The sequence below is a fragment of the Molossus molossus genome, unplaced genomic scaffold (assembly GCF_014108415.1).
Source record: "Molossus molossus isolate mMolMol1 unplaced genomic scaffold, mMolMol1.p scaffold_m16_p_7, whole genome shotgun sequence".
Taxonomy (NCBI): Eukaryota; Metazoa; Chordata; class Mammalia; order Chiroptera; family Molossidae; genus Molossus; species Molossus molossus.
Window position 1 is genome coordinate 42,991,655 of NW_023425401.1, and position 25,872 is coordinate 43,017,526.

General features: G+C 40.3%; 1 protein-coding gene across 1 annotated transcript in view; it reads left to right on the forward strand.

Annotated features, from left to right (window-relative positions):
• CCDC146 (coiled-coil domain containing 146) overlaps positions 1–25,872 on the forward strand; it is a 138,771-nt gene that overhangs the window by 59,367 nt on the left and 53,532 nt on the right. Inside the window, exons 2-3 of the mRNA XM_036246769.1 lie at positions 12,338–12,420; positions 14,371–14,580. Of these exons, the coding sequence (XP_036102662.1) occupies positions 12,338–12,420; positions 14,371–14,580 (293 nt within the window). The remainder of the gene's footprint in view (positions 1–12,337; positions 12,421–14,370; positions 14,581–25,872) is intronic.

Sequence of the window (25,872 nt, forward strand, 5' to 3'; positions counted from 1 at the left end):
TTACTCACCTGAGGATATTTTTCTATTTATCATTAGATAGAGTGGCAGGGAGAGAGAGAGAGAGAAACAGAGAGAAACATCAATGTGATAGAGCCCCATCAACGGGTTGCCTCCCACACGACCCAACCAGGGCCAGGGATGAACCGCAACTGAGGTTCATGCTCTTGACCAAAATTAAACCCGCGAACTCATTGATCTGTGGGTCGATGCTCTAACTGCTGAGCCAAACCGGCCAGGATAACACCAACTTTTAATGAGAGAACCAGAGGAGGAAAAAGAAGAAGAAGGAGAGAATCATGAGACTATATGTCATATGTCATATGTATGTCAAACAGAGGTGGAGAGAATTCCAGGGATAATGAACTATAAATAAGACAATGGTAATAAATGTCATAAATTTATCAAGTAAGATAAAGACAGAGAAGTGCAATTTGAACTTAATAATTAAGAGTTCAGCCCTGGCCAGTTTGGCTCAGTGGTTGGAACATCGGCCTGCGGTCTGGAGAGACCCGGGTTCGGTTTCCGCTAAGGGCATGTGCCTCGGTTGAAGTTTGTCCCCAGCCCTGGTTGGTCGTGCGGGTGGCAGCCACTCGATGTGTCCCTTTCAGGTCGATGTTTCTCTCTCTTTCTCTTCCTCTCCCTCCCACTCTATCTGTACAAAAAATGGAAAAGTGTCCTCGGGTGAGGATAAAAAAAAAAACAACAGTTCACTGGTGCTCCACTTCCAGCCAAGTGGAGTAAAAGGAATTAGATATACCCTTCTACCTTAAATAACTAAAAAACTGATCAAATGTTTTGAAACAATGGTTTTCAGACTTTGAACAACAGTCAGCACAGGACGGTAATCCCTGGGAGTAGGGAAATAAATGAAGTGAAGCCTTAGTTTATATGGAACCAAAAAAGAACCTGAATAGCAATAGTAATACTGAAAAAAGAAAAGAAAAAGTAGGAGGGATTACATTACCAGATTTCAGGTTATACTACAAAGCCACTGTAATCAAACCAGCCTGTTACTGGCACAAGAACAGGCAGATAGGTCATTGGAACAGAATAGAGAACCCAGAAATTGACCCAAGACATTATGCTCAATTAATACTTGAAAAAGGTGGCAAGAGCATACAGTGGAGTCAAGACAGTCTCTTCAATAAATAGTGTTGGGAAAATTGGACAGCTACTTGCAAAAAAAAATAAAGCTAGACCACCAACTTACACCATACACAAGAATAAACTTAAAATGGATAAAAGACTTAAATGTAACTCATGAATTCATAAAAATTTTAGAAGAAAATGCAGGCAACAAAATTTCAGACATTGTACACAGCAGAATTTTCACTGATCCAACATCTAAGGCAAAAGAAACAAAGGAAAAAAATGAACACATGGGACTACATCTAACTAAAAGCTTCTGCATAGCAAAAGAAACAACCATCAAAATGGAAGGGATCCCACTATATGGGAGACCATAATCGCCAATGATGCATCAGATAGGGGGTTAATTTCCAAAATATATAGAGTTCTCATACAACTCAACAAAAGGAAGACAAAGAACCCAATTAAAAAATGGGCAGAGGAGCTCAATAGATACCTCTGCAAACAGAACATACAAATGGCCAAGACACATATGAAGAAATGATCAACGTCACTAATCATCAGACAGATGCAAATTAAAACAACAATGAGGTATCACCTCACACCTGTCAGAATGGCCACCATCAACATATCATCAAACAACAAGTGTTGGGAGGGTGTGGGGAAAAGGGGACTCTAGTACACTGCTGGTGGGAATGGAGACTTGTGCAGCCATCATAGAAAACACTATGGTGTTACCTCAAAAAGTTAAAAATTGAACTGCCATTTGACCCAGTGATCCCACTTCTAGTACCCTAAGAAACCTGAAACACCAATCAGAAAGAATATATGTACCCCTATGTTCATAGCAGCAGTATTTACAATAGCTAAGATCTGGAAACAACCCAAGGGTTTATCAGTAGATGAGTGGATATAAACGTGTGGTACATGTACACAATGGATTAGTATGCAGCTGTGAGAAAGAAATATCTCTTGTCCTTTGAGATAACATGGAAGGACCTGGAGAGTCCTTCCTGCTAAGCAAAACAAGCCAAGCAGAGAAAGACAAATATCACATGATCTCACTTATTTGTGGCATATAATGAACTAAACAAACTGATGAACAAAATTAACCCAGAGACATGGAGGTGGGGTATAGACTGACAAGCCTCAGAGAAGGGGAAGTGGGGTGGGGTGGAGATAAACCACAGAACTTATATGCATGTATGCATGACCAATGGACATAGACAACAAAGGTGGGGAAGAAAATGCAGGCAACAAAATTTCAGACATTGTACACAGCAGAATTTTTACTGATACAACACCTAAGGCAAGAGAAACAAAGGAAAAAAATGAACACATGGGACTACATCTAACTAAAAAGCTGCTGCACAGCAAAAGAAACAACCATCAAAATGAAAGCAGGGGGTTGGGGAGGAGGGTGTCAATGGGGGAAAAAGGAGAAATATCTGTAACAAAAACAAATTAATAAAAATAAATAAATAAACAAGTACAGCATACTATTATAGAATCTAGGTGGTAGTTATATGACTATTCACTATAAATTCTTTTGGTTCACTTTTCTGCATGTTTAATAATATTCATAATAAGGTGTAGAAAATATTTAGATTTTCTGTATGTCATTGTGTTAGTTTAGATAAGTTGTAAGTTTTCCTTAGAATTTTTCCTTTTTAAAAATCTTCAAAGATATTGCCATCTATTCATATTATGTAAGTATTCTTTTAATATACTATTTATGTAAGTAGAAGAATCTAGAGTAATCAAAATCTTTAAACCTCAAAAAAACAAAACAAAGAAATAACATAAGAAAATTTTCCAAATTTGATGAAAACTATAAACCCACAGATCCCAAACTTTGAGCAAATCTAATGCCAAAGAAAACCACGTAAGACATATCATAAACAAATTACTGAAAAATAGTGATAAAGAAAAAAATATCAAAATCAGCTAGAGACATGAGTAAGTCATTGGTCAGTTTATCAATTTGGTGATGTACTGGTAGTCTGGTCACTATGGACTGTTGCGTGACTGCTAGATAAGGAAGTGCAGATAAAGGGCAGAGACTTCTCTTTTTGTGAAAAACTGAAATGAAAGTAAAGGAGAGAAAGAAAGGGGTGACTAGATGGGAGCATAGTATCCAAGGTGAATTTTGTCTTCTTTTTTTAATTTATAGATTTATAGATATAGGCAAATTTCTATAGATTTATAGATATAGGCAAATTTATAGATTGAGGAGAATGTTAATGATAATAATGATAAAATAAATGACATTGATTAAACCCTTACTTGTATACTAATTACTAAACTAAATACCTTACATATACTTAGTCATTTAGTCTTCAGTCCACAATCTAATGAAATGGGGCTATTTTTGTCTTTTTACAACTGAAGAAACTGAGGCACAGATTGATTCAATATTACTCCCAGTTATATAGTTAAAAAGTAGCAAATCTGGAATTCAAACCAAATCCACTTGTGATATACTTGATTACTATATGCTGAGCCAGCAAAAGGGGAGGAATAGAGGTTATAAAGGAGAGAAGGTATAATTGATTATTTAATGTCTAGCAAGAGGTAGAAGAGTATATATTTGAGAGCGTGGGTGGGTGAGTTGGTCTTAAGTAGAAGGAAAGAAAGACTTCATTTTGAGATCTGGGGAAAGAAGTGAAGGGTGAGTGTAGGTGTAGATAAATAAGTCTTTTGATGAAGTGGATGAGTTTAGGTGGCCTAAATCTGTTTGTGAATGAGTTAGGTGTATGGGAAAGCTAATGCTTTATATAACTGCTAAGGGGAAAAGTCAAACAAAAGGAGTGATTAATCATTGTTGAGAGCTCAGTTAGATTTGGAAACTACTTCAAATGGCCATGTTGTTTATTTCCAGCAGTGAAAGGGATAGTGTGAGGGAGATGAGGGTGGTAAGGATTTCAAGTTTATGCTATCTCACAAAGCATGGCAACTATGTCTCAAAATGAAACTAAACCAGTAGGTATTATCAAAGGAGCAACAAGAATAGAGTAGATAATAATCGTGGTCCCCTTGGTTGCCCTACAGACACTCACACAAATACCTAATTGTTTCCTCATGTTGACCCCCTTCCAGATAAGTTTACTTCGTACAAGCTCTTACTGAGCTATTACTTTCCTTGGAATGCCCTAGAATTTTAATTTTTGAAATTTTTTCCATATTGTTACATATTATCTATGAATCATGAACTCTTGTTAAACTTTTAGCTTTAGAGTAAATGTTTCCTTCCAGTCTCAATTACCAACCAGGCAATTCAGTAACACAAGTATCTATTGTGAAATCATAGTTAGGAACTTATTACATTATATCTAACCTTTCATTGTATATACTCTTTGACAATTGAAGATTGGTCTTTGTGCTCTATTTCCTGGATTCTGCATTTTTAAAACATGACAAACTTATGGAAATGCAACTATTTTTCCATATGATATTTATATGTGAAGCATTTTATCTACCAGACAAATGAGTCTGTTCATGAAGAGAATGAGTATGAAGTTTCTAATCAGAGTTGGACTTGCTTAAAGAGACAATTAACAATTTTACAGAAATGTCAAATTTTTATGAATATTAACTTCCTGATTATGAATTTTTGTTTTTAAGGAAGGTGAAATCCTGTCATCACTGTTTGGTCTTTTTTTTTTTTTTTTTTTTTAGAGTTTATTTTTTACTAGAGTAAACCAAATACAAGATAGCTTATCAGTCCTCTTTCTGAACATCTATGATTTAATCTTTTCCAATTTGTGTAGAAACTACAAAGACATATCCGATGTTTGCCCTGTTAAGCTTTCTTCACAGTTCCTTAGGCACCAAAAGCAGTGGAGTGATGGAAACAGCAAATAGAAAAGGAAACCTCTCCATCCTACTGCTTTTCCTGTGGTCATAAAACTTGCCAACATGCATTATTGTCCCATCTTCCAAAAGGCTTCAAAAAATACAGCTGAGTTTTCACTAAGTCTGAGTTAGGCTCTGGCTGTATCTACCACTAAGATCTGCTGTGAATCCCTATTATTTTCAAGCCCAATAGTTTTCCAGCTTATTTCAATCACCTCTTATTATTAAAAGCATTAAATACATATCAGAAAAAATTAGAAAATACAGATAAGCAAAAATAAAAAAATATATTTTAATATATAATAAAATGTATAAAAATACATTCTTACTATCCAACAAACATCAATTTGACATCTTAGTTCTTATCCTCCTAGATCAATACCTATTGAAAGTCTCTGATAAATTGTCATCATACTCTTTTTTTTGTGTGTGATATGTGCCCCTAGCAGGATCCGAACTCGGGACTCTCTGGTCCGCAGGCCGATGCTCAACCACTGAGCCAGACTGGCCAGGACCATACTCTCTTTTAATTCTTGTAGGCACCACTGCACTCGGACCAGCCTCATTTAATTCTTTAAATATAATTTTCTTTCATACTTTGAACATATTTATAATTCTTGCATGAAGTCTTTATTAGGTCCAACATCTGTTCCCCCAAAGCAGTTTCTGCATTCCACCCCCCATTTCTTCATATGTCTCATAATTTTTGTTGTTGTTGAAAATAGGACCTTTTAGATGATATATTGTAGCAAATCTGGATTCTCCCCAAACTTTTTTCCCCTTATCTTTATTGCCGAATGTATTACAGATGTCCTCCTTTTTTTCCCCCATTGACCCTCTCCTACCCACTTCTGCCCCCCTCCTGCCTTCCCTACACTATTGGCTATGCCATTGGTTATATGCATATATGCATATAAGTTCTTTAGTTTATCTCTTCCCACTCCCTTTCCTCCCTTCTCTTTGAGGTTTGTCAGTCTAACAAACAATGTGTACTTCTCAATCCCTTCATCTTTTTCACCCATCCTCCAACACTCCTCCCATCTGGCAACCAACAAAATTTCTCTGCATCTATGAGTCTGTTTCCGTTCTACTTGTTCATTTTATCTGTAGATTCAGTTGTTAATAGATATGTATTTATTGCCATTTTATTGTTCATAGTTTTTATCTTCTTCTTCAAGAAGACCCTTCAACATTTCATACAATACTGGATTGGTGGTGATGAACTTCTTTAGCTTCTTCTTATCCAGGAAGCTCTTTATATGGTCATTGATTCTAAATGACAGCTTTGCAGGATAGAGTAATCTTGGTTGTAGGCCCTTGCTTTTCATCACTTTACATACTTCTTGCCACTCCCTTCTGGCCTGCAAAGTTTCTTTTGAGAAATCAGCTCACAGTCTTATGGAAGCTCCCTTTTAGGTAACTAACTGCTTTTCTCTTGCTGCTTTTAAGATTCTCGCTTTGCCCTGGCCGGTTTGGCTCAGCTGTTAGAGCATCTGCCTGTGGAAAAGAGTTACAGGTTTGATTCTGGTCAAGGGCACGTACCTCAGTTGCAGTTTGGTCCCTGGTCCTGGTCGGGGTCATGCAGGAGGCAACCAATAGATGTGTCTCTCTCACATAAATGTTTCTCATTCTCTCTCTCCCCTCTCCCTCCCACTCTATCTGAAGATAAATGGGAAAATATCCTTAGGTGAGGATTTTTTTTAAAAAAAAGTCTCTCTCTTTATCTTTAACCTTATGATGTATCTTGGTCTGGACCACTTTGGGTTCATCTTGTTTGGGACTCTCTGTGCTTCCTGGACTTGTATGTCTGTTTCCTTCACCAAGTTAGGGAAGTTACCTGTCATTATTTTTTCAAATAGATTTTCTATTTATTGCTCTCTCTCTTTCCCTTCTGGCACCACCATGATGTAAATGTTGGTATGACTGAAGTTGTCCCACAGGCTCCTTACACTATCTTCACTTTTTTTTTTTTTTTTTGATTCTTTTATCTTTTTGCTGTTCTGATTGGGTGTTTTTTGCTTCCTTATACTCCAAATTGATGGTTTGCTTCTTGGCTTCACCTACTCTACTATTGATTCCCTTAAATTATTCTTTATTTCAGATAGTGCATCCTTCATTTCTGACTGGCCCTTTTATATGTTGTTGATGTTCTCACTAGGTTCCTTGAAGTTCTCATTAACTTCCTTGAGCATCCTTATAACCAGTATTTTGAACTCTGCATCTGTTTGATTGCTTATGTCCATTTCATTTAGATCTTTTCCTGGAGTTTTATTCTGTTCTTTCATTTGGGACATGTTTCTTTGTCTCCTCATTTTGGCAGCCTCCCTGTGTTTGTTTCTATGTATTAGGTAGAGTTGCTATGTCTCCTAGGCTTCATAGGGTGACCTATTGTAGTAGGTGTCCTGTAGGGTTCAGTGCCACAGCTTCCAGCTGGGCCCTTGAGGTGCACCCCTCGTGTGGACTGTGCCCCCTTCTGTTGTAATTGGATATTGATTGCTGTTGGCACATCAATGGGAGGGATTTATTAGGGTTGATCAGCTTCAAGGACTGGCTATGCCCACTGATCACTGACCTCTGACTATCTTGAAGGATCAGCTGTGCAGGGGCCCACCACACAGAGGAAGACTTACTTCAGCAGGGCTCTGGTACCCACTGAGTACAATCCTTGAGTGTGTTGCTTGTGGAAGTGGTTGGGTGGTGGTGCTTTGACATGATCTGAGGCTGTTCTCTGGGTGTGCTGGCTCTGGGGCAATGTCAGCCACTGCCAGTGTTCTACCTGGGGCCACAAGGCATACTACAAAGCGATCTACAGATGGCTGCATCTTGTGCTGGGCTTGGAGGTGCCAAGGCAAAGCCAAGCTGTGAACCAAGGCTTATGCCTCGGCCTGAGTGCCAAGGCCTGAGTCCACTTAGCAAGAGGTATGGGGCTCACTGAGGCCAGTTGCTGTTTTGTTTTGTTTTGTTGAGAGAATTTAGAAAAATCTAAAGCAGGAGCCAAGACCAGCCAATTCTATGGTAAAGCCACTGGAAACAGCTTGGGTGGGCCTGAAAGTTGGGTGGGTTAGGGCTTCAGGGAATCACCAGGGCAGGGCAAACAAGGTAAGCCAGGTTTCTAGAGTCCCAGATATGGCACCCATCTGCTGACCCCATTGGGGAAGGGTTCACCAAAGAAACAATGGCCTCTACCAGCAAGTTTGTCTAAGAGAAAGCTGCTCCTTCAGCTCTTGCCCTGATGCCAAACAACTCAGTTCTTTCCTGTATGTCTCTGGCATCTTTCAAGCTGCCTCCCCCATGCTGGAGTCTGGGGGGAGTGAGTTGGAGTAAGTCCTTGTGTGGGCCCTTTAAGAGGAACTTCCTGGGACTCTAGAAGCCTCAACCTCCCTCAGTCTCAGTTCCCTCTGGGTTTTACAGCCAGATGTTATGAGGATTTCTCTTCCTGATGCTGGAACCCTGAGCTGGGCATCTGGTGTGTGAAGGAGACCCCTTGTTTCTCAGGGAGGATCTTCACAGCAGAGATATTCCTCTTGACTTTTATCTGCTACACGTGGGTGTGGGACCTGCTGGTCCACACCTCCGCCCCTCCTAATAGTCTCAATGTGGCTTCCTTAATTTTATATAGTTGTAGGACTTCCATTCAGCTCAATTTTGGATAGTTCTGAATGATGGTTGTCCTGTAGTCTAGTTGTAATTTTGATGTAGTTGTGGGAGGAGGTGATACTGCGTTTACCTATGCTGCCATCTTGACCAGAAGTCTCCCTCCTGGGCTTTTTGTTGTTGATTTTTTGTTTTATTATGGTTGTTTATATGTTCATTTGTTTAGTGACTTGGCTGCACTAATTCTATGAAATGTATTTCCCCCATATAGTTGAGGCTCTGATGTCTCTAGTTAGATATTCTTTCCTTGTTTGATTTTTAAATTTGCTTCCTGGTGATTGTCCCTATGTCAACAAAGCTTAGTGGTCAGCCACTGACTGGTCAGAGATTGTGTCTTAAGCCTCCTGAACCAGTAGCATTTTCATCTGTTTCTGCTGAGTCTGAGTCTGTGTGTAGCTTGGGGACCCACCAGGGACTGGCCAGACTTTAGCTCAGGGACTGATAATTTGGAAGTTCCTTCTCTGTGATCACTCCTGTGTGGTCACAGCCTTGAGCTTTTCTACAGCCTTCTGGACATCAGTACCGACAGTGATTTTAGCAGAGTCCTCTTTGGCTGTCTGGCACCCGTTTCTCTGTTAAACTTCTGCTCATCTGCCTCTACTGGTATCACTAAGCTATCCATCTCCACTTACTGTTAACTCTTGTGATATCTATTGTTTCTGACAATGCTCTGGGGCATGGATAGTCTATACCTGTTCTACAAAGTAAGCATCCACAAGCAGAGCTGCAAGCCCCACCTTGATCAGCAGGAGTTGGGGGACAGGGAACTCTGATCTTCTTGGGTTTTTACCCAGAGTCTCCCAGTAAAGCAGGGGTTTGGGGTGTGGAGATGGGCATCATTGAACAGTTGCAGCTATCCATCCAGTAAAGCTCTTTCACAATAGAGCTGGGGGTGAGGAGGATGAGTGCAGCAGTTTTCTGGGGCTGCCCCACCTATCTAAATAGATCTTCAGCAATTGGAAGGTAGGGGAGAGGGGTTCTTCACTGGCTGCCAAACCTGCCCAGAATAGTTCTTCCACAACATGGACCTAGGGGTGATTGATACACGCATAGTTCAAATGCCACAGTCTTCCACTGTTCTTACTGAGCTTCAGTATATTTTGTTGAACGAATGCTGCTCAATTTCTTGCACACCCTTAGGTCAATTTGCAGAGACTACATTGTTGTCTTGGATAATTTCGACCAGTTTAATCAATGATTTTTTGAGAGAGAATATTCATCAAGCTCTTCACACCACCATTCCAGAAGTTCCACCCCTGGCAATGGTCTGTAATTTATAATTTTACTTATTTTCTTTCATTTGTAATATGAAGAAAATGGTAAAATGGCATATATAATTATTTACCGAAAATAAAACCACTGAGTGTAATTTAAGTGTTCTATACTTCCTTTGTGTGTTACCTCCTCAACCTGTGAGCCACCTGAGGGCAGGGCTATGTCACATTCACTCTGTTTCCATCATGCAGAGCAGTAGGTAGGAGATAATGGTCTTTTCATCTTAAAGACAAAACTAAATACTACATGTGTTTTAAAACAAGTGAGTCCATAATTACCTTACCCAGTGGCTTACCTCCTGGAGCTAGCTCGTTGGGGAGTTATAAGGCTGGCCCCAGTGGCCTTCACAGTACACACATACATATGCAAACACACACCCTCACTTACCTTTTCCCAGTAACTTTTCTTCTATAAGAGTGCCCATATGCAAAGCTCTTTTTTTTTTCCAACCTATTAGACTTCAAAGGCATAGTGCCTATGTCCTTACCTCCTTTTCAGGAACCAGCGAAAATATTTGAGACCTGAAATAAATTATATATCAGCTCAAAAATACCAGAAACAAAAACTTCAGAACCAAAATAAGTGTGTTTAATTAAATACCTAAAAAATATAACATTAGATCAACCTACCAACAGCAACTCAACACTTAAAAAGTTACATATAAATTATATTTAAGGTGACATATGAATACGTTCAAAGATATTTTGTATAACGAGTAGTAGGACCTCATCAAAGATTTAAAAAATCTGTTCACTCTATTTCACCCATATATTAAAAATAAGGTTTGTAGGGATTGGAGCCCAGGGCTGGTACCAGCTTGTAGGAACCTCATGAACGATCCCAATCACTTTCAAAAAGCAGTAATTGTTTTATAGTACCCCTAACAATGGTTTTCTACTCTGATTTGAGTAGAGACCCCATGAAACCCCACTCTGTAGACTCAGACTTTTGCCATTTTATCAGTTACATTCATTCATTTGCTCCCTCGGCAAGCATTTTCCAAGCACCTAAAACATGTCTACAGTTCCACTGGCTGATGATAGAGTGAAAGCAAGGTAACCTGGGCCCTTTCCTTGTGATGTTTATTTACTAGTTGGGTAATAACACTTTTTTTAAAATCACATAAATTTATTACTGCATATTGTAATATAAAAACCCGAGTTCCTTAGGGGTGGGTGATGCATGTGGATATCTAAGATTTAGAAGTCAGAGAAGGTGGTCTTATGGGTTGATATTTAAACTGAGTTATGAAAAAAGAGTCAGAGTGAAGTGAGGGTAAAGTGAGGAATGGCCAATACAGAAGCCCCAGGGAAGGAAAGAGAGTCATGTGTTTATGGAAATGAAAGGCAGCTCCTACAGCTGGGGCACTGTGAGGTGGGGAGGCTGTTGTGAAAGAAGTTGGGAGGGTGGCAGGTCATACAGGACCGTAAGGGTCATTTCAAGGATCTTGAATTCTATTTCACTTAAAGAGTTTTGATCAGCCAGCATAACAAGACTTTGTCTGATTTTTTAAAAGGCCTTCGTGGAAAGTAGGTGGACCGTGATGGAGGGAGCACAGCACAGGTTCTGCAGTAGTCCACCTGACAGGTGGTGTGACTTACACTAGTGAGATCAGGGACGGGAGAGGAACATGTACAGATTCAAGAAACATTTTATAGTTAAGAACAACCTGGCACTAAAAAACACAAATCTTTTTCTTAATTCTATTTTTCAATACGATGTCACTAACAGTTCAGTTCAAGTCAAACCTAATACAAAATGTTCAGCATTATGGTAAAACTTCAGTGTTTGATGTTGTGTTATGATGTCTATTAGCTACTTATCACCTAACTTAGAGAGTAAATCAAAAGTGCTTTTATCAGAAATGAAAAAGGAACAAATAACATTGCTTTCTGTACCAAATAGGCTTTCATGTTCCTTTGACAGTAGAGGCAGAGGCTTTGTGGTACAAGATGTGAACGTGGAATTTTGAAGCTGAGCCACTCAGGTTCTCATCCTGATTCTGCCTTTAACTAACTGTACCTTCGAACAACTTACCTTTTCTAAATGTTTGTTTAAAATGGAGATAATACCTACTTCACAAAACATTTTTTAGAATAAAATAACTGATGTACAACACTTACTCATAATACATGCTCAATAATTATTCTCTCAACATACAAATAGCCGTCCTAGTAATCTACACCATCCAGGTTGTTGTTTTTTAGAGTTAGAGGAATTTAACTCAGTTCATTCCTTCAATTTACAGATGAAGAAATCACGGTATTCATATAAAGAAGAAAAAGACTTGCCCAGGGATGCAGAGCTTACTGGAGGCAGTATAGAACTACAAACATTTTCTCCAAACTTCCAGTTTCTAGTGTTTAACTGAAAGGTTTTATAAGCTGTCCATATATCCATGTTATCTCTGCTTAAAGCATAAAGAAGATGGTGGTTAATAGTGACCCTGTGTTCTCTTTGCTAGTTACATGCTATGGGAAAACTTGCTGGAACCAGACTGGCAGAATTAAAAGCCAAGTACACCTCACTGCATGATACTGTTGTAAGGTATGCTATTGACTGATGTGGAGACATCTTCACTCGTTTATATTTCTTACTGTGATGGGGCCTATCTTATGTTGCATTCCCCTCCCCCCCCAAAAGCAGACCCTGAGGCAAGGATTTGAGCTCAAATAGTTTGAGAAGTAATACCAGAAAGTATCATCAGAGAGTGGGGAAGTGAAGCGGAAATGGGCGGAATCCAGCTGGGGATGTGCTAATCTTCCGGTTAACACTATGGACAACTGGGACTGTCCCACTAAGAACACGGTGTGACTGTATAGAACACACATCAGAACTCTTCCTTCGATGGGCAAGGAAACGGGTATTTTCCATCCCTCTTTGATAAAAACTTGCTCCTAGAAAGATGAGCTCCTGGCACATCCTAGCTTGCCCTCTGAAAAGCCAAGCAAGCTCCTATGGCCAGAGAAAGTTTTCAGGCAGAAGCACACCAGTGCTCTTGATATATATCAGAGTGGGCCGAGACAATTTGGGTGGGGCACTGACATTGTCTGCTACAGGACCCTGCTGGGGGGGAGGGGATTCTTCTCCCCACCTCTCTTCATCACGCAAAGGTACAGGTTCTATGACAATCCCAGCCTACATCTGCTGAGACTTCGTTCTTTACTTCTCACCTCTTTGTCCTACCCCAGGCTACTCACCTTAGCCTAGTCCCAGTCAGCAACAAGTCAGAAAAATAGGCTTTCTCAGAATAACTCAACTAGGTTTCCTAAGCACCTGCTGTCAGCCCTTGGAAATCAAGGGGAAAGAAGCGTGAAGAGAGAAGGGAAAATCCTGTCCTGCCGCTGCTCCTCACTACTCCCAAACTTCTTTCTTCTCTTCCTCCACTTCCTGCTTCACAGCTTTGCATGACATCTCCATCAAGAACCAAGGAGAGACAGCAATGGATAGAAACTCCCTCCTGCCATTCCTCAGCCATCCTCCCCTCCAGCCTCCAACCATTATCCCTATTTTTTTTCTTGCTCAGTCATTTGGCCACTTTGAAGTTGGGAGCAGGAGTGAGTGGCTAGGTGAGCAGAGCTGCATCCCTCCACACCCTTAACTTTCACCCCACCCCATATGTACTCTGCACAACCGAGGCCCATAACCACAGTCCAGAGCTTTGGCTCCTCCTCATCCTCCTCTCCATTCCCAAGCTAAATCCTCACCCTCACCCCTAATGGAGCCTCCATTTCCCACAAATAGGGCTGCCTACCAGTGTGCACATATAGTTCTCAAGACTCAGGAACTTAAGAATTTAGGTGGAAAGTCTGGGGTAATCTTTCCCAACACACTTCACACTGCTTAGCTGGGGAAAACTCCATGCAGTTCTTGGAGGCATCCCTCTGAACCTCTTTGCAGATACAAGAAATATTGCAACATTTCTCGTGCTCTGGATAGCTCTAATCTAGAGCCCTGCAGGGCTTGCTGGGGGCTGGCCTGGCTTCCTCATTGCCTATCGCACAGCTCAGTTCCCTGGGTCCCAGTGACAGACAATGCAGGACCAAGGCTATGGCGTTATTTCTTCCTACTTCCAAGTTGTGTTGCAAAACTATTACTCTCTTTCTGCCAACCACATTTTAACCCTTCTTGACCACTTAGTTCTCCTTTCTGTCATTACAAACACCCACCACTCCTCCCACTCCCACTCCCACTCCCACTCCCACTGCCAGGTGGGTGGGAACGGCATGATGAAGTAGACATTTCACTCTTGCTGCCGGGGCTGTAGCAGGGCTGATATAGGCTGGAAATGCTGAACTGAAACTGAATGAGTTTTCCATTGAAGCTGTTATAAGAGTTGTTAAATTCTCCTCTGCTGACACTGTATTTCAAGTCCATGTGGCTAAATTTCCATTTGTGTTCTGGCTGGAACCCTAACTGCCTTGTCTACCTCCTTTCTGGGAGAAAACACGCACTGAGTGTACTCACTGTGTGCCTCTCTGTTCTTGTGGAACATAGCACACAGGAATCGGAGGTCCAGCTGCTCCAGAGTGCCAAACGTTTCACTGAGCAGATACAACAGCAGCAGTACCACCTGCAGCAAGCTGACAACTTTCCAGAGGTGTTCTCCACCGAGGTCTCCAAAATGAGAGAGCAGCTTCTCAAGTATCAAAATGAATACAATGCAGTGAAGGAAAGAGAGTCCCATAATCAGTACAGGATGAATAGGTACGTGCACAATTCTCTCAAGCACACTGAAGACAGATATGAGCCAATGAGCCATGTGGCTTCTACATACACAAAATTTTAAAAATTAGACTAAATTAGGAATGTTAGGTACAATGAGTATGAGATAGCAATGTTTATATGATTACAAGCCTATTTCTTTCCTTGATTCCCTGGAAGGGAAGGCCCTGAACAATACAGTCACACAACTTCCAGAAGAAAGCTCAGGTGACATGGAGACCTCTCAGGAAAAGGCATTCCCTGCTGTATTTTTCATGCGTCAGGGAGCCACGAGCACTGGGAGCTGCAGTCAGAGAATTCACCCTCTAGAACAAGGTCTGGCACGTGCCAGCCCTCTGCAGCCCTGACAGGGCCCCTGAGCCCTTTTGTAGCATCAGATCACGTGTCTGCATGGCATGTGCCCCCCGCCACACTTTCCAGACAAACCTACATGAGCTGAGGGTCATATCTGGCTCACTCTCATCTTCTAATACCAGAGCTAGAACCACATAGTCAACCTCATTCTCCCATTACTAAATTATCACTTAGAATCAAGGAAGAAAGTTACATCCTTTGGAAGACACATTTACTCATTCAAATCTACAGTACGTCATTCAGTGAAATAAAGCAGAAATGTATTGTGAAAAGGGCAAATGTTATTTTCAAAATCTTTATTAACATTCTTGTGAATAGCAAGTCAGTGGGAGTGTTTGTTCAGCAAATCACACTATTGAAATTGAATTTTAAAATGAGCGTAATCTAGGTTTTGTGCTGTGCCTGGGTACTGGAGAGAAAGCCAAACCACCTCTCCTAGAATTGGTTACGATTTAGGGTGGCAGAACTTTCTCTGGCTATTTTTAAGAGTAGGTAGATTTCTGACCAAGGAAATGCAATTCAGTCCTGCTGATGGATAAGCAAATGACTTGAGTGACCTCCTGGGGCCCTTGCAAGTCCTGGGTTTTGAATCCTCACTTTGGGGCCTATTTTTTCAGCTGAGGGGTGAAGAAGACTAGCTTAATCAGGAGAATTATATTCAGGAGGAAAACATCTGAGGTTTTTTGTTTGTCTTTCAACCTACACTTTTTTCAGGCTCACCAGTGAGATCTATAAAAAGAAAGCAGCTATTTCTGTGCTCTGTAAGCACTCTTTCAGATGAGAAAATAATAAAATGAAAACAATTGGTGGTTGTTTATTAGTATTGAAAATATGAATGCTTGACATTTCCATGAAAGGGTAAGAAGAACATAAGTCACTTGATATTTAGTTGTTTAAAATTCCGAAGTATTTCTGCCAAGGGGGTGGGGGTTGGGGAACAACCCAGAACTCTTGCCTTTTAGGTATAGACAGGCAAATTGTTCATTGAGTTACTTGGGATAGGGAGGGACTGCGCCCACTGACCAACAGTGAACAAGAACATTCAATACGCACATTTGCAAAAGTGCTTAGTGTGTACTCTTTTTGGATTTGTAATGGATGATACTTTAGCTTGAGCAGACACCTTTACATTCTCAAATGTTAACAGCTCAAGAAGTAGCAAATGCATTTTCATAAAAATAATGGTGATACCGAAAGAAATATCAGGAAAGAGTAATAGGCTGCATATTTCATTGGCTTAACATATTAGTTACATGACACAGAAACAAATTCAGTCATCACTCTTTCCCCAGGAGAAAAAAAAGGAGATATTTTCATTCCCACATCAAAATAAGCCAGTGAGAGACTATTCAACCAAATAGGCACATGATATTTTTCACATCAGCACAACAAACCTTCACCTTATTCAAGGTCCAAATAATAAAAACCCAAATTACTAGCACTCCTTCATTCCAACATCTGTAGGAACTTCTGAATCACTGGTAACTGAGAATAATATATTGTTCAAATATGCTATAGAGAAAGAATTTCACTCTATAATTTAGTTGACTTTCTCATGTTTTCACATAATATAAATTCTTTAATAAATGCTAATGGTAAATATAATCATGTGGTCAGTTAATAATTAAATCTGTTATAGTATGTAGTTTTGGTTTGGAGATTAATATTTACTGATGACCTCTTAATAAATATGCAGTTCAGGAAATAATATTTAACCTACTTAAATAAGTCAAATGAATACATTATAAATAAATAATGAAGTAATTAAATAAATACTGTTCATACTTTATTTTGAAACAAAGTAGAACTCATTATATTTCTAGAAACTTTCCCTGAAAAGATATTCCAATATTCTTTTCAACCTTTTCTTTGCCTTCATTTTACTTTTTGGCATTTTAATTACTATGTGTCTTGGTGTGGGCCTGCTTGGATTCTTTAGTTGGGGCTCTCTGTGCTTCTTGAACTTGAATGCCTTCTTCCTTCTCCAGATTAGGGAAGTTTTCTGTCACTATTTCTTCAAATATATTCTCTAACCCTTGCTCATTTTCTTCCTCTTTCGGGACTCCTATGATGTGAATATTATTACGTTTCCAGTTGTCCCACAGTTCTCTTAAGCTGTCTTCCTGTTTTGTAATTGTTTTTTCCTTTTGGTTTTCTTATTGGTTGATTTTTTTCTACCCTGTCTCCTAATTCACTGATTCAGTCCTCAGCTTCCTCTACTCTGCTGTTTAGACCTTCCAATGTGTTCTTTATTTCTGATAAATCATTCTTGATTTCTTCGTGGTGTTTTTAAATTTCCAATTGGGCCCTGGCCGGTTTGGCTCAGCGGTTAGAGCGTCCGCCTGCGGTCAAGAGAGACCCAGGTTCGGTTCCCGCTAAGGGCATGTACCTCGGTTGCAGTTTGTCCCCGGCCCTGGTTGGTCGTGCGGGTGGCAGCCACTCGATGTGTCCCTTTCACATCGATGTTTCCATCTCTCTCTCTTCCTCTCTCTCCCTCCCACTCTGTACAAAAAAAAAATGGAAAAATGTCCTCGGATGAGGATTAAAAAATAAAATAAAATAAAATAAATTTCCAATTGGTTGATTTTCAACATTTCTATGTCTTTACTTATGGTGTTGATGTCTTTACTCATGCTGTTGAGCTTCTTCAAGATCATGGCTCTGAATTCTAGCTATGTTAACTTGCTTAACTGCTCTACATTTATCTCATCTTCGGTAGAGGTCTCTTGTTCTTTCATTTGGCTTTTGTTTCTTTGTTTCACCATTTTGGCTATCACAGTGGGCTTTGGAGCCTGCCAAATTTTCCCTGTAGGTGTTGGTGTTCTGCTGTTTGTGGCTCCCTCTCCTGGGTTTGGATGAGCAAGGGAGGACCCACGTTAAACACCACGGTCAAGTCTTACTTTCCCGGTTAGAGTTGCTAGCCCAGGAATGGTTCAGTTATCCTCTAGCTTTTAGCTTAGAGGCTATCAGTAGTGGTTACTTGAAGTGCCTTGGGTCCTCAGTTGAATGAAAAACTCCCTCAGGTGCTTAGTGTAAGGGGATTTCCCGAGGGTGGGGCAGATGCTGGTTGTTAATAAGCCTCAATTTGCATTTCAATGGCCCACCTGGGTGGGATTCAATCTCTGAGGGAGGGGCCACCACCTCTCTCCAGAGCCCTGGAAAGGAGTAAGATGGCCACCGTCCTGCGTGGCTGCAGCTCAGCAAAAACTCTGAGTGCCCTCCAAATCCCGAGTGTCCCCACACAGTTCCAGTCCAGTCGCCCTCCTTCTGCCAGAGCCCCAGATGAGTGGCTATGGCTATTCCCGGCTCTGGGCTGTAGAGCTGCTTGGGAGTTTAACCCAAGGGCACTGCTCACAGCTAAGGCCGCTGCTGTCTGTGGGCTCCCAGCCCCCCTCTCACGCCTCTGCTATCCTACCAGGATCAAGTCAGTGTCCCTGATTATATGATCCTCACAAGCTGCTCTTCTGTTGCTTTTTTTTTTTTTTTTTTTTTTTTTTGACGATTTGTCTTTATTTAAGTTGTAATTCCAGTTTGGTCCTGGGAGATGGTCTGTGTAGCTTCCATTCACTCTGCCGCCATTGTGAACTTTTTCTTCTTTGCCTTCATTTTACCTTTTTTTTACTTCTCTACTTTCTTATGATTCCTAAGATTTGGAAACCAAATAAATTGAGTCTCTCATGCTAAATCTGATGCATTCTGCAAGTGTCGATCAGTTTGGGAAACAATGCCATTGTCAGTGCTGTCTGTAACAGGAACGGACTAGAGACTAGGGACACTGGTGCTGCACATGTGGGGGACTGCCCGAAAGTGGCTTTGGCCTTAGTGACTGTTTACTCTTTCATGGCTGGTCCAGTCCCATCATCCCTGTGGGTGCTCACCCAGAGTGTAGTAATTATTTTCCATTCTTACTCCAATAGTGATGGCAACATTAGAACCAAAACAAACAGATCCAGTAAGAAGGTAACAGGAATTATTTTAGCAATGCATCTGGAATTCCAGTGAGTTAGAATATGACAGAGGGGCACACAGGTCATCAGGATTAGCAGTAAGGAAAAACTCACAGCTGGAACAGACTTCACCTTCTGAACTTAAAAATTCTTTCCTGCCTACCTGCCCTGTGGCAACCAAGAACAGAAGCAGCTTAGAACAGGTTTGCAGGTCAATCCTCATAACCAAGATACTTGGGCAGCTCTAACCCTAATGATTCTGATTTCTTTCTAAGCCTTGCCACGTAAGGTGACATTTGAATTTTTTACAAGCTTCCTATGTGGTCCTGATTCATGCCAGAGCTTGAGAACTGTTGTTCCCAAAAGTTGTTCTCGACCTCTGGTCAAGATAGCGGCATAGGTAAACACAGTATCACATCCTCCCACAACCACATCAAAGTTACAACTAAACTACAGAACAACCATCATTCAAAACTGCCTGAAATCAAGCAGAATGGAAGTCCTACAACTACAAAATTAAGGAAGAAGTTGCATGGAGACTGGTAGAAGGGGCAGAGGCAGGATGAGCTGGTCCCACATCCACCTGTGGTGAATAAAAATCAGGAGGGGTACCTCAGTTGTGAGGGTCCTCCCTGAGGACTGAGGGGTCCCTGTCCCACACCAGGTGCCCAGTTCAGGGTTCCAGTGCCAGGAAGAGAAGTCCCCATAACTTCTAGCTGGAAAAACCAGTGGGAACTAAGGCTGAGGGAGGCTGAGACGGCTGGAGCCCCAGGCAGCTGGAGCCCCAGGCAGCTCCTCTTAAAGGACCTGTGCACAGACTTACTCGAACTCATACCCTCCAGGCTCCAGCATGGGGAAAGCACCTTGAAAGGCACCAGAGTCATATGAGGAAGAACTGAGTTTTTCAGCATTGGAGCGAGGGCTGGAGAGGCAGCTTTCTCCTGGACAGATGTGCTGTCAGAGGCCTTTGTTCCTTTAGTGAGCCCTTCCCTGGGGCAGCAGACAGCCACCATATCTGGGACTCCAGCAACCTGGCTCACACTGTTTGCCCCACCCTGGTGATTCCCTGAGGCCCTGCCCCACCCAACTTTGAGGCCCACCCAAGCTGTTGCCAGTTGCTTTTTCATAGGATGGCCTGTCTTGAATCCTGCTTCAGGTTTTCCTAAATTCTTTCAAACAAGCAGCATCTGGTCTCAGCTAGCCCCATACCTCTCGTTAAGTAATACATAGAAACAAACACAGGGAGGCAGCCAATATGAGGAGACAAAGAAACAGGTCTCAAATGAAAGAACGGAACAAAACTCCAGGAAAAGAACTAAGCGAAATGGAGATAAGCAACCTAACAGATGCAGAGTTCAAAACACTGCTTATAAGGATGCTCAATGGACTTAGTGAGAACCTCAGTGAACTTAGGGAGGGCCTCAAGAGCATAAAGAAGGACAGTCATAAATGAAGGAGGCACTAACTGAAATAAAGAATAATTTACACAGATTCAATAGGTAAAGCCAAGAAACAAACCTTTGATTTGAAATACAAGGAAGCAAAAAACACCCAATCAGAACAGCAAAAAATAAATAAAAAAAATGAGGATAGTATAAGGAGCCTCTGGGACAACTTCAAGCATGCCAACATTCACATCTTGGGGGTGCCAGAAGAAGAGAGAGAACAAGAACTCTAAAACCTATTTGAAACAATAATGGCAGAAAACTTTCCTAACTTGGTGAAAGAAACAGACATACAAGTCCAGGAAGCACAGAGAGTCCCAAACAAGATGAACCCCAAGAGGCCCACACCAAGACACATCATCTTCAAAATGCAAAAGGTTCAAGACGAAGAGAGAATCTTAAAAGCAGCAAGAGAAAAGCAGTTAGTTACCTACAAGGGAGTTCCCATAAGACTGTAATCTGATTTCTCAAAAGAAACTTTGCAGGCCAGAAGGGAGTGGCAAGAAATATTCAGAGTGATGAAAAGCAAGAACCTACAACCAAAATTATTCTATCCTGCAAAGCTGTCATTTAGAACCGATGGCCATATAAAGAGATTCCCAGGCAAAGAAAAGCTAAAGAAGTTCATAACCACCAAACCATTATTATATGAAATGTTGAAGGGTCTTCTTGAAGAAAAAGATAAAAAATATGAACAAACAAAATGGCAATAAATACATATCTATCAACACCTGAATCTACAAACAAAATGAACAAGCAGAACAAAAACATTCTCATAGATACAGAGAAATTTTGTTGGTTGCCAGATGGGAGGGAGGTTTAGGGAATGGGTGAAAAAGGTGAAGGGATGAAGAAGTACGAATTGGTTGTTAGACTGACAAATCTCAAAGGGAAGGGGGGTTGGGGGTGGGAAGAGATGAACCAAGGAATGAATATATATATATATATATATATATATATATATACACACACACACACATATATATATATGTGTATATATATATATATATATATATATATATATAACCAATGAACACAGACAACAGTGTGGGGAAAGACAGGAGGGGGGCAGGAATGGGGAGGAGGGGGGTCAATGGGGAAAAATGAGGAACATCTGTAATATATTCAACAATAAAGATACGTTTTTTAAAAAAGTTGTTCTCAGCCCTGCCTACATCTGAAATCACCTGAGTCGTCTCTCAGTAACCACTCAGTCTATGCTTCAACACCTCTGGTGACAGGATCACTCCTCCCACAGCAGCCATGCCAGCTTTGGACAGCCTGACTCTGAGGTGGGTATTGCTTGTATTGGTTTAGAAAGCGACCTTCTTTCAACTTTCACCCATTAAGCTGGTTCTACTCCTGGTGGTTAATAATACCTCTTGCATGTGGAAGCATGCATGGTTCCTACATTGTCTGTTCACCCACAAGTCCTCAAAATCAAAACCTTTGATTTCATGGTTTTAGTTAGGACTCTCTTGCTGCAGAAAAGAAATTAATCCTGAGGAGGTTTGACATTGAAGCAGCCCTTAGTCAGGAAAGCTGAAAATGTCAGCCAGGTTTCCATTTTAATGTCAGTTTAAAAGGTTAAGTGTTAATATATATCAAGAGGCACACACACAAAAAAGTGTTAATTCCCACAATGTCATGCAAAAATGAGAATCTAAAAGGAGAAAAAAAGGCATTATGAATAAACATGTTTATTACATTGTTATTTATAAAAGTGAAAAATTGAAAGCAATTTATATTCTTAAAAATAATGGAATGTTAAAATAATAATGTATTCCAGAGGCAGCTTGATACTGACAAACGCTTTGGAATCAAATAGAAGTGGGTTTGAATGTCAGTTCAGCCAGAATGGTGTGACTCTGGAAAGGTGCTTAGCTCCTCAGTTTCTTCATTTGTACAATCAAGATAACAATACTTTTAGCAAGGTTCTGAAGATTAGAAATGATGCATGTACCTGGCATATAATAGATTCAGTAAAAGACAGATAATATATAGGATTATTATGCTTTTAAACTTATCTTTATTGTTGTATGTATTACAGATGTTCCTCTTTTTTTCTCCCTTTGAGCCCCTCCTACTCACTCTCACCCTCCTCCTGCTTTTCCCACACTATTGTCTGTGTCCCTTGGTTATGCATATATGCATATAAGTACTTTGGTTTCTCTCTTCCCGCCCCACCTCCCCCCTTCCCTTTAGGTTCATCAGTCTAACAACCAATTTGTACTTTTTAACTCCTTTACTTTTTTCACCCAACCCCCTCCCATCTGGCAACCAACAAAACTTTCTCTGTATCTATGAGTCTGTTTCTGTTCTTACTCATTTTGTTTGTAGATTTAATTGTTGATAGATATGTATTTATTGCCATTTTATTGTTCATATTTTTTTTATCTTCTTCTTCAAGAAGACCCATCAACATTTCATATAATACTGGTTTGGTGGTGATGAACTCCTTTAGCTTTTTCTTGTCTAGGAAATTCTTAATATGGCTATTAATTCTAAATGATAGCTTTGCAGGATAGCGTAATCTTGGTTGCAGACCCTTGCTTTTCATCACTTTAAATACTTCTTACCACTTCATTCTGGCCTGCAAAGTTTCTTTTGAGAAATCGCTGACAGACTTATGGGAACTCCCTTTTAGGTAACTAACTGCTTTTCTCTTGCTGCTTTTAAGATTCGGTCTTTGTCTTTAGCCTTTTGCATTTTGATGATAATGTGTCTTAGTGTGGGCCTCTTTGGGTTCATCTTGTTTGGAACTCTCTGTGCTTCCTGGACTTGTATGTTTGTTTCCTTCACCAAGGTAAAAAAGTTTTCAGTCATTATTTTTTTAAATAAGTTTTCAATTTCTTGCCCTCTCTCTTCTCCTTCTGGCACTCCCATGATGTGAATGTTGGTATGCTCGAAGTTGTCCCAGAGGCTCCTTATATTATCCTCATTTTTTTTGGATTCTTTTTCTTTTCTTTTGTTCTGATTGGGTGTTTTTTGCTTCCTTTTATTCCAAATCGATGATTTGCTTCTTGGCTTCACGTACTCTAGTATTGATTCCCTATAAATTATTCCTTATTTTAGTTAGGCCTCCTTCCTTTCTGACTGGTCCTTTATTATGCTCTTGAGGTTCTCACTAACTTTCTTGACATTCTCACAAAGTTCCTGGAAATTCTCACTAAGTAAATTGAGTTTCCTTATAAGCAGTGCTTTGAACTCTCCATCCTATAGATTGTTTATCTCCATTTTATTTAGTTCTTTTCTGGACTTTTGTTCTGTTCTTTCATTTGGGACATGCTTCTTTGTATTCTATTCAGCTCACTTTTAGGCAGTTCTGAAGGGTAGTTTAGTTGTAATTTTAATGTGGTTGTGGGAGGAGGCAAGTGTCGCATTTACCTATGCCACCATCTTGACAAGAACCCTAGGATTATTTTATTATTGTATATTCACCCTCCAGAAAACCTTGAAACTATCTATTAAATTATTAATTATGAAGTCTGTTTTGCAATTGAAAAAATATTTTAAATACATGTTGGGTTAAAATGGATTCAATCATGTATATAGATTTAATGTAATTTTATTAAAAGCTACTAAAAGGAAAATAATATAAATATGTTAATTGAAATATAATAAAATAAATAAATATCTTTAACATTTAAATATGAAAGATCTAAATATTTTCTTTATTAGATCTATTAGATTTATTAGAATGATATGAAAGTAATATTAAAGATATTAAAAGGAAGATAAAAATAATCAACTGGTATAATGGGGTGGGATTATGAATGATATACAGTTGACCCTTGAACAACATGACAGGGACTACGGGGCGCTGACCACCCCGCAGTAAAAAATCTTCATATACTTTTGACTTCCCAAACACTTTACTAATAGCCAGCTGTTGACCAGAAGGTTTACCAATAAATAACATAAGAAGATTCCAAAATGGCGGCTGAGTGAATGGAAGCTACACAGACCATCTCCCAAGACCAACTGGAACTACAACTAAAATAAAGACAAGTCGTCAAAAAAAGCAACAGAAAAGCAGCTTGCAAGGACCATATAACCAGAAACACTGAATCAATCCTGGTAGGATTGCAAAGGTGTGAGAGGGGTAACTGGGAGCCCGTGGACAGCAGTGGTCTTAGCTGTGAGCAGCGCCCTCATGGTTAAAATCCCAAGTGGCACCACAGTGCAGAGAGCCAGGGCAGAGCACTAAAATAGCCACAGGCATTCACCTTGGACTCTGGCAGACAGAGTGCGACTGGACTGGAACTGCGTGAGGACACTCGGGATTTGGAGGGCACTCAGAGCTTTTGCTGAGTTGCAGCCATGCAGGACAGTGGCCATCTTACTCCTTCCCAGGGCTCTGGAGAGAGGTGGTGGCCCCTCCCTCAGAGATTCAATCCCACCCAGGTGGGCCATTGAAATGCAAATTGAGGCTTATTAACAACCAGCATCTGCCCCACCCTCGGGAAATCCCCTTACACTAAACACCTGAGGGAGTTTTTCATTCAACTGAGGACCCAAGGCTCTTCAAGTAACCACTACTGATAGCCTCTAAGCTAAAAGCTAGAGGATAACTGAACCATTCCTGGGCTAGCAACTCTAACCGGGAAAGTAAGACTTGACCGTGGTGTTTAACATGGGTCCTCCCTCGCTCATCCAAACCCAGGAGAGGGAACCACAAACAGCACAACACCAACACCCACAGGGAAAATTTGGCAGGCTCCAAAGCCCACTATGATAGCCAAAATGGTGAAACAAAGAAACAAAAGCCAAATGGAAGAACAAGAGACCTCTACCGAAGAAGAGATAAATGTAAAGCAGTTAAGCAAGTTAACATAGCTAGAATTCAGAGCCATGATCTTGAAGAAGCTCAACAGCATGAGTAAGGACATCAACACCATAAGTAAAGACATAGAAACATTGAAAATGAGATAGAAAACTTGAACAGATCAATAACAACAAAGGAAATTGAAGAGGTAATCAAAACCCTCCCAGGAAACAAAAAACCAGGCTCAGATGGCTTCACAGGGGAGTTTTACCAAACATTCAAGAAACACTAACACCCATTCTCCTCAAACTATTTCAAAAAAATTCAAGAAAAAGGAAAACTACCAAACTTGTTTTATGAAGCCAGCATAAATCTAATTCCAAAAACAGAAAGAAAAAAAAAAAAAAAAACACCACAAAGAAAAAAAACTATAGGCCAATATCCCTGATGAACATAGATGCCAAAATCCTGAACAAAATACTAGCAAGCTGGATCCAGCAATACATCCAAAAAGTTATTCACCATGACCAAGTGAGATTCATCCTAGGGATGCAAGGCTGGTACAATATTCACAAATCAATAAATGTGATACACCACATAAACAAAATGAAGGATAAAAACCACATGATCATATCAAATAGATGCTGAAAAGTATTTGACAAAATTCACCACCCATTTCTGATAAAAATGCTCAGCAATGTGGGAATAGAGGGATTATATCTTGAGATAATAAAGACCATATATGAAAGACCTACAGCCA